This window comes from Apostichopus japonicus, chromosome 16 (genome assembly GCF_037975245.1).
Source record: "Apostichopus japonicus isolate 1M-3 chromosome 16, ASM3797524v1, whole genome shotgun sequence".
In the NCBI taxonomy this organism is placed as follows: domain Eukaryota; kingdom Metazoa; phylum Echinodermata; class Holothuroidea; order Aspidochirotida; family Stichopodidae; genus Apostichopus; species Apostichopus japonicus.
The window spans coordinates 9,571,046-9,585,507 of NC_092576.1; the positions used below are offsets into that span (position 1 = coordinate 9,571,046).

A 14,462-nucleotide genomic window follows, 5' to 3' on the forward strand; every position below is an offset into this window, starting at 1 on the left:
TTGATATCGGTGCCCCCCCCCCAGATTAAAAGTGCTTCCGCCGCCCTTGAGCTAGTCCCCCCCCCCCGCCCCATCCCAGGCGTTACTTGTACCTTGTAATTGAACTATGGTGACCCTATGGTTCATACATGTTGCACAGTCTATGTCTATAACAATCACTAGCCTGAGTTTGTTATAAGTTCATATTTTTCTCATCAAGGTCCGTTGCTAGGATACGCTGGTAAGTTAGAACAAGGTTTCTTCATGCTTCCTAACAATCCTGTGCGGGTGTGACAGGGAATAGTGTCCGGGCGTCTCACGGACACTATTCCACGGGAATTGTGTCCGTAGGACAACTTTCTCGGGGGGAATTGTGTCCGGCGGACAGTATTATCTGTCCAGACGGACACTATTAACTAGGAAAAAACGTCCGTGTGTGGTGATTTTCTGTCCGCGCGGACAGGATGAGAGAATAGCACGGATAAATGTGTCCTACAAGCTCTTCTGTATGGAAACGTAGTGCAAAAACATCAGGACAGCAAGGCTTCTTTGGAATATGCCTTTTCATCTTAATTGCATTTCTTAATGGCAGGATTTATTGAGGAACTTTAGACCAATTTCGCTACATGATGAACGGCTGAAATATATGGTCATTAATGATTTCTTGCATGATACTATTTGGACAGACACAAATGAATGGAAATATCAATTTAATTTAAAATTTATTGCAAATTTAATTCTCCTTCATGTTCTCTGCTGCATAAGATAAATACATTTCTAAAAAATGACAAAAGTGCTGCAAGACTCGTGCAACATCCTACGTCTATTGTGACATAGAACAACTGTATCTGTTTCTTTATTTTAGTACAAGCTGTTTCAAATACTTTGTTTTATAAAAATCATCCAATTTCCCTTCTACTTTTAATACTAATGCTTGACAACCATTGACAATAACAGATAGCCTCACATCTAGTAACTTTTGAAATCTTGGGGATCTCAAGACAAAATGACATTCACATGGGAAAAAAAGGTTACATAAATCAAAGTAAACCATGCTTTGGCGTCCACAGTTGTAGCCTAGCAGTATTTGTTGGTCAGGCAATCAATTAAAGGTAGACTATTGTTAATCCAATTATCGACGGGCTGTGAATGTCAACTATGGTGAAAATACTTGGGAATTCCTTTTCATGTGATATATTTTAAGATTGGGCAATGCCTAGCTGGTTGGAAATGGTACTTGGGAAGCAATATAAAATCATATGGTATAGGAGCAGAGGGTTTGTGTAGGGTGTTTTCGTGTGTTCATGACATGTCAACCATCGAATCATGATATATTGCCTGCACAGTTAGGCAGTGCATTATTCATTAGAAGGTATTTCCAAACGAATATCTCACCATGCACAACTGGTATTGATAAACACCAAAAACGTTTGTTGCTACGATGTATTGTTAATGGGCATAAAGGCCTCTAAGCTATATCAATTATTTTCAACAAAAATCAGCTGAAAGTTATGTTGCATTGGCTTCAAATATGCCAGATACTAAAATATGGTCACCTATGGTCAAAATTATTCAACTGTTTTTGTACCACCTGTAGGAAATTTACCTCACTGGGACATTCTGTCCTTTTGCATGTTCTTTTAAAATGTCTGAGAAAAATTTGGAGATTATATAGACCTCAAGGAAAGTACTTCTTGATGTCACAATACAACTTTGTGGCCTATACAGACTACCTTCAAATGACATGCTGCTGGTCACACTAAGTATCAGGCTTAACATAAATACTGGGAAAGGAGGCTGTGTGAGAACCAGTTCTACTACACTCAGATTGTTTAGTGTTAGTCAAAGTATCTCAATGACTATTGTTCAAATGTTGGAAAAGAAAAAAAATCAATTAGGGCTAATTTGGAAATGCAAGCTGAAGCCAGTAAAATCATATTTGTACACAATTCACACAACTTGGTATCTGTTAACATTTCTCTTGCTTTTGTCTACATATTTGGCCCACCTTTTCCTTTGACATTAAATAAATATTCTTTGCACTAAAAGTTTGGTCTTGACACAGTCAACAGTATAATCACCTGAATCCTTTACTGGGGAGCATCCAAGGCCAGTCAACACTGAAAATAAAAATACACATACATACACATACATACATATACATATATACACACATATACACACACACATACATATACACACATATATACAAAACGTACAAGTGCAGCTGTCTACAATAAATTATCCAGATTACCATTTTGTAAATAAAATAGCAGCACAATAAATAAAACTGTAATACTATCTATACACATTAATTCTGAATTTTGGTGTTATTGCTTTGTGTCTCAGATTATACCTAGTAGTTTCTCGAAGTAGAGAGTTAAGTTCGGTATGCAAAGAATGTCTGTCATTTCTCTGTATGCAATTTACACTTCTAATGAACTCATTTTTAGCAGCATTGTTTACAGTACTCATAAGAAAGTTAAAATCTATATTAAAAATTCTAGAACAATACTTTAAAAAAAAAAAAAATTCTCTTATTATCTTTAATTAGTAAAAAGTGATACCAAGCAGAAACAGCATATATTAGGTGTGGTAAGATATTGGCAGTAAAAACTCTTTTGCTTACATCAACATGAAAATATGGAACTATATACGATAGAGTTGAGACTATGAAGTACACCCGTTTAAGTATTCTGCTTATATGACCAGTGAAACTTAGTTTGTCATCAATACAAACACCTAGATATACTGTATGATGAGTGCGTTCTACTTCTGCATCTTTAATTGAGATTTTAGTTAACTTACATGATAAAAGACCTTTTCTACGAAAACGCTTATTCAGTTGCAACAACTACATAATGCATCACAGATAAAGAAACTATATCCCAGTTGTTACTTGCCTTGATATACTTGAATGGCATATGAGGACAGCTGTCAAGTAGCATGTATGCATAAACCAGACTGTGGTTTCTATGATCCAACATGAGTATCCTTTCATATGAATGGGACATACTGACACACTTGATCTTTAGTAATACAGCAAGAAGTGACAAACAGTATATTCACAATGACAGATGCTGACACAAATGACCACTGATAGCCTGCTTGTACTCACTCAATGTGATACATACTACAGTAAATATGAGATTTCTTCCAGCTTCCTCATCTTGAGATATCAAGTTTTAAAGGTTTACAAAATTTGACCACTGTTAATCTCCACAATAACAAAGGCCTCTTTTAGCCATGTGGTATACTTACAGACTAAATATGATATCTGTTCAGCTTCCTTTCTTGAACTTATAATTTTTACAAGGTTTTCACAACTTGAACCCTGTTTACCCTTTGACATCCACCTCAAAAATATAGGATATAATCAATATGATTCACATACATGCCAAATCTTACATTTTCCAAGCTTCCCTTCTAGAGATAGCGTGTTTGAAGCCAGGTGTCATACCGCACACACAAGTATTAACGCATAGGTTTATTAAATCAGCAAACAAATTAAGCATTGATATTGAGATGACGCAATATGACAAATCATTTTTTTCTAACCCATACCGTCACGACTCTAAGTTTATGCTTAGAACTAACAATGAATGTATGCTATATCAAGTGAGCTGGCTTCCCTCATCTTGGAAAGATAATTGTTCTGCTTGTTTTAGCCAGTTTTCTGTTAATTAGTACCTATTCGTGTGACCAAAGCAAAGCATAGCAGAACAGAATTTAAAAAATTAGATGGTGAATGTAAAAATTCCATTTACCTGAAGAAAGACGAACTAACTGCCATTTACTGTCCTGGATGTGACACATCAGTATATAGATTACAACTACCAATAGAACAACTTAATTTCTACGTGTGGTAAAATATATGCTTGTTATGTGAGACTTTTGTTAGAATTTTGTCACCTTAGAGTCCTTTGAACTTCACAATCAACAAAAACAATCCCAGGATTTACTTATACCATCATTCTGACTGGAGTTCTCTGGGAACATTGCTCTTGATTCAACCTTACAATGCCATTACTAAATGCATTATAAGATAATAGGAATACTAATTCTATTCAGTATACTAATTGTGTGCACATTTTCCTCCTTGCCAGGGGGAGAAAAACAGACCCTTTGATATACATGGAGGGGGAGGAAGTGTGTGTGTGAGGGGGGGGGGGGGGGTTATGAATTGAATTGAAACCAATCTAGTGTGGTTTGAACAGAGGGAATGTGTGAATTAAATATTGCTTAATATAAGGACACTTATTGCCGGTTCCAAAAAGTGCTATCTGACGGCATTTATGCTTTGTTTTTCTTGTTGCTTGCTGTTTTTAATCTATCTTGCACATATAAACATACTTAAACTTTAGGGGTTTTTTTTTTTCTGGAATTGTCTATCAGTGGGGGTGGGGGGACAAACAATAACGATATGCATGAAAGAAAGAAACCTTTTAATCATAAATTATCAAGTTCTTGTCTTAACCACTGGTTGTTATACTCAAACACCTGATTATCTCCAACCTCATCATATTCAGCTTGGATAGCCTCCCTTCCTATCCTGGTGAAATGCTCTGACCCTTGGCACCAACCTATACCTATACATAAAAGTTTAAAATTATTGACTGAATAGAGAAGTTAATAAGTAACCACATTCAAGCTAAAAAAATGCATGTTTACACCACATATCATATTGAAAAGATAATTGTGCATCAGGATCATTACTTTGGTAAGCTTTTGCGCAGTTGACTACAGGCTGCCTCAGCTTCTGTTTCGGTGCAACATGTGACAAGGTGGTAGAGATGGTCCACAGCATGAGAGACAAGAACGTCATTGAGGTAATTCAGCCTGCAGAAAAAGACGCATGAATAGTAAGCATTGCTTCAAAGTTACAGAAATTAAGTAGAAAGTAAATATTACTGTGAAAACATGATTTCAGCAATCATTACGAATGGGTACTTCAAATTAATGTATGTTGCAGCATTCGGTAATAACAAGGTGAAGCATTCAGACTAGCAATATTGTTTATTGCCACAAATGCAGATCTGATCCTCCATGAGCATGCGAGCATTCAGACTGTAGCAAATTGATCCCCCAATTGTGGGTCTGATCCACCGTGAGCATGTATGGAGTATATTCAGACTAGCATGTTGTTCGCCCTTGTGGGTCTGATCCTCCTTAACCATGCAATAATTTATACTATAGGACGTTGATCACCCAAATTGTAGGGTCTGATCATCCTTGAGCATGCGAGAATGCAAACTATAGCAAGTTGATCACCTCATTTGTGGGGTCTGCTTGATCCTCCTTAAGCATGCGATTATTCAGAGTATAGCAACTTGAATCCCCAAGTGTGGGATCTGATCCTCCTTGAGCATGCGAGCATTCAGATATACAGTATGGCAAGTTGATAGCCTATTGAAGTCTGTACGCATTCCTGTGTATTGTATCAAGGCCAAGCTTAGAGTGAGATCTGATCAAGTGTGACCTATGTGCAGCACTAAGGTCACGTCTCGACGTAAGTCAGTGTTAGATTCAAATTTTCTGGCAGGACGGGCCAACAGTTCAAGCACTCAATCACAGAAAGTAAAATTCATGACAAGGCAAGGCTTAGGGCGATAAACTTACAAACAATGATATGACCAGAAGGACTGGATCCCATTTTTCAATAAAAAGTTCCTTTAAATGCAGTGCTTAACCATTGAAAGTATACATATCATTACTATATAGCACAATAAAAGTTTGCAACAAGTAGCGAAACATCTAAAAGCGTTTGGCCGAGCGATGATGATAGGTAACAGGTAGAGCACCTTTATCATTAATATTAATCAATATTTGTTTCTGCTTGAATTTTGAGAGTTGCTTAAGCACTACAAAATTTTGCTTGTAACTGCCAATGTATACCACTTAGGTTGGTATCAGTAACTGCATGATTATGGAGTGCATATAATCCCACTTTAATGAAATATTTAACACTTACTGTACTTCAAACTTTTTGAGTTTCTTCAATTGGTCATACAACTGCTTCTTGGAACTTGAAGAAAAACTGTTGCAAACAGATCTCTGTTGAATCAAAGCAAAGAACACAATCATAGCACACTGGAAACTTACTTAACCATGAATTGTAAAAATAGGCCTGGGGGGGGGAGTCTTAAAAAACAAATTTCCAGAGGACAAGAAATTCGGGCAAAAGTCCTGAAAAATTCGGGCAGCCTAAGAGGAGAAACTATATATATATATATATATATATATATATATATATATATATATATATATATATATATTTATATATAAATATATATATATATATATATATGTATATAAATATGCAGTAGCTTGCGCAAATCTTTTTCAAATTTTTGCCCGACAATTCATTGATTTTCTTTATTTAGCATCATGATGCCCGAATATTTCCGTGTAACACCACCGTAAGCACAGCTCACCTGGGCTACCACACTTTTTGCGCGATCAATTTTTTTTCTAACTAGTCAACTGTATACCTGGACATCTCCGACATGAGTGTATATAAGAAACATTTTCTTTTTGATGGAATGGATGGTGGGGGGGGGGGGAGTGCCTACAAGCCTAGAAGTACAGGTTTATCATATTCTTTGTTACATTTTATACTGTTTTGTGAGACAAATTGCAGTCTCACCCGACACAGCGACATTATCCCGCCTACATGTCGTTGAACAATGTATGTTTTTCTGGAGGTAGCTGAGTACTGTGTTAAAATAATAAATACGGTAACTAAATATGAGCTTAAAAAATATACTGTCCTATTTTTCCTCTTCAAAGTGATGTAACCATTTTTTCTTCAACTAATTTGCCAAATTTTTGGGGAAGTGTCAATTTCTAAAATGTGAGATTATAAAATAAAGAATGTTTATATGCAACTTGCAAGGCCTCAGATGTGCCGTTTCCGGCAATCCGAGAGGCTTTTTTTGCCAACAATTTTCTCGTACGCTACGCGCCAACCGATGGTGGCGCTCCGCTTGGATAGTGTCACAGGAACTTTCGGGCACAAAACTTTCTGCCCCCCGAATTAAAATGGTCCCGTACGCCTATGACCTCGGCCCACAACATTAGGCTTCTGTACTCAATGTGGTACAATTACATACCATATGCGCAATCGTTCCAAGCTTCTGAGATATTATGTTTAGGAAGGTGCGTTAGTGTAGGGACAGGTTAGAGGGGAGTGAGGTAACTGTTTGGCATTTTTTGACTTCAAATGACCTTTATGACCTCCGACAAAATCAAACAGTTTCTTTTACTCAATGTTATGCACTATCTTACCAAGTACGAGATCTGCCCAAGCGTCCAATATTGAGATACCATGTTTACACAATTTCAGGTTTCACAATTTGACCCGAATGACCTTTGACCTCAAACAATACAATACGCTTCTTGTACTCAACAATGTACTCTTTTGCACAAACTATGGGATCAATCTAAGCTTCGATTTTTACAATGTGGGCGGTACAAAGACACGCACACACACGCCAGCATGAATAAATAGGTTACGATTATTATCAAAGCCAGGAAAGCTGCTCTTCAGAAGTTGAACATTAAATTGCAGAGTTTCAAACTGACATCACATAAAATTATCTTCTCAAAACTAAAACAAATGAAATTTAATTTCTGAAAACAATTGTCAGGAAACTGAAGTTTTCTTCTAATTAACTTATTCCCGTCTTTTTTATTGTTGGCAATAATGGTTAATTTGTTAGGCCATTAAGTCGAAACTGATTTATTGTGTGAAGACAGCTACAGCACTTTACCCTCACATAAGCCAGCAAATACTCAGAACTGATTAAGTTGCTGATTATTTTTAAGGAAATTCTGGAGGAATTATGCCAATCCTCCTCCTCCCCCACCCCCCCCCCCCAAAAAAATACTGCAAAGAAATCTTACTTGTGCAAAATTCTTTAAGTAAAATTGAATTGAATTTCTTCTTCTGAGGAAGGCCTGTGGTACTGTTAATAAGTGTGTACAGTACTTTCTCATTCACAGCCTTCACTTCATACGGCCCAATTAGCCAAGAGTTTTCGAGCTTCCCTCCTCTTCGGGCATCCTTTCTAGCATTCCATACGAGAACACTGGAACCAACTTCGAAGCTCTGAATAAAATAAAATCCAGCAGATATACGTAAACATCATAATACAATGCATATGTTGCCATTCATTTAATTACAACTTCAATGTACAACATAGCATTATATAATTACCTTTTTTGGTGCCTATTATCCAAATTCTTTTTTTGCCGTTCTTGGGCTTTGCCAATATTTTCTTTCACAACACCTTTGATTATGTCCCGCGACTGTGACATGAGTTGAAAAACCCTCTCCCGCTGTGCATCGCTGCAGTCTGTAGTAGGAGCTTCTGGTTGGACAATGGAGTCTTCAATGTCGACTGGTCGCAATGGCTCTCTGGATATATGAAGATAAATTAACATTCAATTATTCACAACACTTTCTTGACGAAGAATAAATAAATATTTATATATTTTATTTTCACTATTAAGACCATTGAACCAGAAATTTGAGTCACATCACATACTCAAACCAGCACAAATATAAAACCCTTATATATATTCTGTGCTGTTATAGGTCCAACTTGCATACCAGTCAATTATGATAAATATATAGTATATGAAAAACAAAACCAATGTCAGTGGCATTAATTGCATGTATCTTTTAAGTTAATGGGCATGCATTTACAGTTTAATGAATGTTCATATTTTGTACTTGCTGCAGAGTGTACCATATACAGGGTTAATATTTATTTGTTTAGATATTATAACTTAAATTGGGTTATTGATGGTCCTCTATTTAGCGTTTTTTCCCAGGACCTGGAATGTGTCAAATTAGATTTTATCGTACAGAGGACTGGTGTAGCTATGCAAGATTTGTCCAAACTCTCTTATCCCTGATTGTTTTTTCTCTGTATATGGCCTTAGCAAATGTAAATCTCTATTCAGCAATGGCAGGTTTAAATTATTACAAACCTTCCAAACATCACAGCAAAAGGTGAAAGACCTATTGAACCATGTCTGGCTGTATGGTACCCCATGAGAATTGAAGACAGCATTTCATCTCAGTCATGTTGGTTTTCATTGACAACCTTGATGAGTGACCTTTGCAGAGTTTGGTTGAATCTTTCATCAAGCCCATTGGTCTGTGGGTGGTAGCTAGAGGATTCTCTGTGGTCTACCCCTATCATGTCAAACAGGGACTTGTTCAGAGCATTAACAAATTCTCCTCTCTGGTCTGAGATGACAATTTTCATGCACCCAAATCTAAATAAATGGAAACATTTAAATAACTATTGTTAAAGTATTGATTACGAGTAATGTAATGAACTACTGGCATCTGCAGAATGGCTACATGGTTTAATCAGGAAATCATTTCAGCACTGATTTAAAAAAAAAAGTAAGTTAAAAGCACTGACCATATCCCACTAACATTTCATTGACATTAACTTAAGAAACAACTTCTATAAATTCCTGTAACCATTTGGCCGCTTTCTGGGTCACAGTTAAAACAGTGCAAATGCAGGTCTGCATAACTAATTCCATGTAAAGTAGAAACAAAAGTAGATGGATATTTACCTGGCCATGGTTTCAAACAGAAAGTTTGCAACAGTTTTTGCTGTTTTGTTTCTGTACAGCAACAGCCTCTGGCCATTTTGAAAAATAGTCACATAGGGTTTATATGATGTACTTATTTCCATTGATGGTCTCTGGAAGGGGTCCAATCATATCCACACCCATCTAAAAAAAGAAGTAAAATGGCATTCAGAACCATACACAATCTAATCATACGAACTGATGTTCAAGTGATTTATATCTGAGTTTTGTAAAATGCTAAACATTCAATTGTTTTTTTTATTTTTTATTGTAACTCACACTGGAAGACTCTGTTACCAATTTTTTTCTTCACTACCAAACCTATTAGTTACTGACTTGTCAAACCCAGCTGTTATATGGAAGTCCAATGGGAAATCTCTGAAGTAAGATGCAAGTCACATACATTGATCTAGCTGACAACCTAGATGGTAATTGTCACTAGGGACTATCATAGGCCTGGTAACCATTTTCATCACCTTTGAATGTGGGGTGGGGGGGGAACAGATGTATAAGTACCTGGATGAGTGATTGATAGTTAGTCAGAAAATTGCCTTGGAATCTGTCAGTGAGATGACAGGGTTACACCTAACTGATGTAGGAAGCATACATTGGTAGTATAGGTACCTATACTTTGGTATCTATATATTGTAAGCATTTAGAAATGTTACAAATTAATCTTTGAAGGGAATTTGCAGAATTTTTTATATTAATGATAGAAATTCACACTGTAGAGTTACAGTATGGAAGGAAAGACTTCTTGGTTATTAACCAAGTAGCAAATTTTACTTAAATAGATGTTGAAATAAGCATATGGGTTCATTGGGGATGAATTTTGGACAAAAGGCTATGGCTCTGTTGGTACTTTAGTTATGAACTGCATATGAATGTACGTACTTAGGACATTTTCTCGGATACTTCTTTATGACAACAATTCAACTACTGAACTCTGTTATGTTCATGTGTCATTCTTGCTTCATATCACAATTCAGTTTTCTTTTCATTTTGAAATTCATATCAGATAATTATGAAGTCCAATGTAAAGGTTTTCCTGTTGCTTTAATTATACGCAGCTAAAAAAAAATATACCAAAATGTGTTCTTAGCGAAATTTGTGTTTATGGCTGCAGTACATGAAAATTCCCGACAGTACTGCGAGTCATTAAGTCTACTGAATGTACCACCATCATGATCATCTTTAATATATGCTTAGTAAATTATAACTTTAAGAACAAATGAATGAGCTAGATCTTTCATTCTCTGGACAATCTCCACACATACTCCTTATACTCTTGCACTGGCCAACAAAGGGATGCAAACTTTAAGCATCGGTTGATAACTTGATATGCATATGGTGAATGACTTTGCAGTTACAATCATGCAAACAAATATTGCTTTTAGATGACAAAAAACAAAGTGATTTAGTGATAACTGTGCTGCTTGTGAACAGTATTTTCGACCCAGGCCTAGCATTAATAAGCTGAACGCATAAGGTGGTCCATATGTATTCCATTAACATGTAAGGCCTATGAGCTAGGATAGGTATTTGAAAAAAAAAACATGTTACACAACTTCCATTGCAGATTCCATCAAAATCAGGTGTACATGTGCCTCCTGCTGAAATGCAGATGAAAATAATACTTAGGTGGTGAAATTGTCACCACTCGTGTCCTACAAGGACTCTTACAGAAATTGAAATGAACCTGATATTTCTATTGATTTAGCCACCTTCTCAGATCCCTTTCTTTCAAATTAGGGTCTTATACCAAAATACTCCTATCATTTGGTCAAATAAGTTCATGATAACATGTGGGATAAAACGAAAGCAAATTGTTGTGCATTTTTATTTGCTCTTTTTTCAATTGTTTCTCTCAACAACCAGCTATCCCCCTGAATAGAAATTTATTCACCCACCCTCAAATTTGTCAAAGCGATTACACTAGGCCTATATTAGTTTTTTAGGTCCATTCTGGTCACTATTCTAGCAATACTACAGTATATCACCAAGCAGTGTCTACATGTGATAATACATTGCAAATTTAATATAAATGATATAAACTTGGTCCATGGAGCTATAATCCCAGGTTTATAGCTCCATGGTTTAACCTGCACTAATTTAATTGCAACATTGTTTTGTGCATATATTAACAACCTTAATTACTGTGGAAGAATGTTTAATGAATATTCATACCATAACCATGTACATGTTTGCATAATTAAAATATCACCAGCAAAGAGGCCCATTAAACTTATTAAAAATTATTAGCCAACACAGCTAACCTTCTGACAATGAAGTGATGGGCAGGTGGCCAACTGATTACCTATAGCATATATTCGACCTGCTGCAGTGTCTGTGCACATCCCGGCACCAATATATTAAAAAAATATGGGAAAACCTCTAAAAAGAAAGAGATAATAAAGTAACACTCATTAATTTAATTGATCCTCCAAATGGACAAGACAGGGACCCCCCCCCCCTCTCCCTTGCTACCTTGTGTTTTAACTAGTAAGGGGACTAATCCCAGGACATATCTTTCAGAAAATCTGAAAAGTCCTATCCTGAAGATTTTTTTTTTTTAACCTAGCAATTTCAAACACATAATCATTATTGAAATTAAAAGCTTGTATACTCATGGTAGCATGGGTACACAATACACAGCTGATATGTAACTGACAGCTGATCTGGGAGTTTTGGCAGCTACCAGAGTAACAAAAATTATACCAAGTAGGCTTTATTTCAGAGATTGGCAATCGGAGTGGCTTGAATTTGAATAAAGCAAATTATTTGCAAATAGGGTTAACTCTCGAAGTCCTACTCCTAGGCTACAGTAGGCTAGCCTATAGTAGCCTAATACTATTCGTGTCTTGCCGACTAATTATGCATCACGATATTCTCTAACACTAATAAAGTTTAGACTTTTCAGTTCTACTCTTAGGTGATTACAAATAATAAAATATACCTATAATCTGCAAGGCCCAAATGGCCAATGCACTTAGTTCAAGTTATATGCATATCTATGGAATCATTTTCTTCAGTGGAAATAATTCCTAAAAGTTTTATACAAATAAACAAATAATACACTTACCGCCAAACCCTTCTTGTAAGCTTTAATTTTGTGGGCTTTGGCCAAGGGCCTATCTTCGTTGCCATGTGGGCCGACGTAAACTAGATCGGCATCTCCCGTCAGTCTAAAACTCTTCGATCTTCCCCTTATCGATCTTTCTAGATTTATCGTAGACTTTTCAGGGTACAGTCCTGACGAAAGATATTTTTCAATGATAATGTAGGCCTACTCGTCATCGGTATCCAGGTCAGGAGAAGTCATCTTGTAATATCAGATCGGGCTAAGTAAGTTAACGGTCTCAACTCTTAATGCAATTACTGTGCGTGCATATATGCAGCTACTAAGAAATTTTGGGCCTGCGACATGTAACGACGTAGACGGCACATTCGGCTTACTTCACTGAGTAAACAGCAGTATACATTTTACAGTAGAATGCAAATACGCATGTCACACCTAGAACGTAGAGCGGGAGATTTCCACATTTCCCGCGTACTGAATAAAATATATTGACTCTGACCAGGGAGTTTTTCCATAACAACTCCCTGCTCTGACCCCGGATTTGACCTCCATGCTCCGGATGGCGGGGAACTATCACCGCCGCGTATCGGTTAAAATACATTTACCTTCGACCTACATGGTTGATCTTTCTCCAACGTTTAGAAATTCCGACCTTCCAAACAACTACCCTAATGGTAGTAACGATTGATAAGCTGCAGAGTCAGACAGACATGACTAATTAGTTCGGAAGATAAGTTTAACATTCATTATGCAGCCTTCTGACAGTCGACGATCGAAATAGAGCGGACAGCGTCCCTCTGGAGTGTAGTCTCCATGATAATAATAACATTTTGCCGCCTCTTCCCACAACAGTCGACACTCGAAGTATTAGTTATACTTTAACCGAGTTTTGAGGGTGCATGCTGACCGATATATAACATTGTCAACCTGGTCTTCGCTAGTAAATTACCTCCTTTTAAGTAATAAGGGAACGTAGATAGGGCCAGAAATGTTTGTCACTCAACAGAACCACGTTAAAGCTCTTTGAAGAGAACCCGGACACTTTCCACGGTGGCGTAGAAAGCAAGGGAAAGTGTCCCTGAGACACTATTCACGCAAATGAGACACTATTTCCTAGTAATAAGTGTCCTACGGACGCCCGGACACTCATTACTGCCACACGGGGACGTGGCTCATATGAAACATACATGTACGCGATCCATTCCTATCAGTTACCAACGGTAACATAAAATTCTCGAAAGAGACAGGTCTACCTAGTAACGTGGTAAAGATTGGACACATCGAGCACGAGGGTTAACCAGTGGAGCTGGTTTCCTCCGTGTCGGTTGGCCTAATCGAGGAAGGGGTGTTGTCTACGGTATCGCTACAACGGAACCTTCAAATCTGAAAGTAATACTGAAAGAAGATACACGTACCTTCGATCAGAAACAAGTATATTCCTTCAATAATTATTATGAACGATGGAATCGATAATTACAGAAGAGTAGTACAGAATAAACCATAACCGTCATGTACAATCACCAATAATGGGGTCCGACGACATATTCTCACCCAGTGGGGTGAACAAGGGGGGGGGGAGGTATGGCCATCGTCACTTTTGGGACATGGTTCAGGCGGGGGATATTGAAATATCTGCTAGGGCAGAATTAGGCCACAGGTACACCGGTGTACATTCCCAGGGTCTCTATGCCATTAGGAAACTTAAAAAAGAGTGCCAGATGCTTAAATGGCCGTTCATCAAACAATAAGAGGGATATCGAAATGCCACCTGCACTGATAGCAGGGT

General features: G+C 37.2%; 1 protein-coding gene across 6 annotated transcripts; it reads right to left on the reverse strand.

Moving 5' to 3' along the window:
* Window positions 1-262: 262 nt before the first annotated feature.
* On the reverse strand, window positions 263-13,837 carry LOC139983246 (uncharacterized). Of its 6 annotated transcripts, none has more exons than XM_071996665.1 (8): window positions 12,680-13,837; window positions 11,915-11,991; window positions 9,580-9,741; window positions 8,977-9,267; window positions 8,198-8,398; window positions 7,885-8,087; window positions 5,951-6,033; window positions 263-4,818 (listed from the first exon to the last, which is right to left on the reverse strand). In XM_071996665.1, the coding sequence occupies exons 4-7, from the start codon at window positions 9,057-9,059 to the stop codon at window positions 5,984-5,986; spliced, it is 537 nt and encodes a 178-aa protein (XP_071852766.1). In that variant the 5' UTR covers window positions 9,060-9,267; window positions 9,580-9,741; window positions 11,915-11,991; window positions 12,680-13,837; the 3' UTR covers window positions 263-4,818; window positions 5,951-5,983. The 6 variants fall into 6 exon arrangements, with proteins under 6 accessions (XP_071852766.1, XP_071852764.1, XP_071852765.1 ...); XM_071996663.1 differs by having other exon boundaries at window positions 11,874-11,991; XM_071996664.1 differs by lacking the exon at window positions 11,915-11,991.
* Window positions 13,838-14,462: the final 625 nt, after the last annotated feature.

Coding starts and splice junctions, on each gene's coding strand:
- LOC139983246 (XM_071996667.1), bottom strand. CDS start 9,059: ATGCTGTCTTCAATTCTCATGGGGTACCATACAGCCAGACATGGTTCA. Junction 8,399..8,976: donor TTTGCTGTGATGTTTGGAAG/GTTTGTAATAAT, acceptor TCATATATCCAG/AGAGCCATTGCGACCAGTCG. Junction 6,034..7,884: donor ACTTAAAGAATTTTGCACAA/GTAAGATTTCTT, acceptor TTGATTCAACAG/AGATCTGTTTGCAACAGTTT.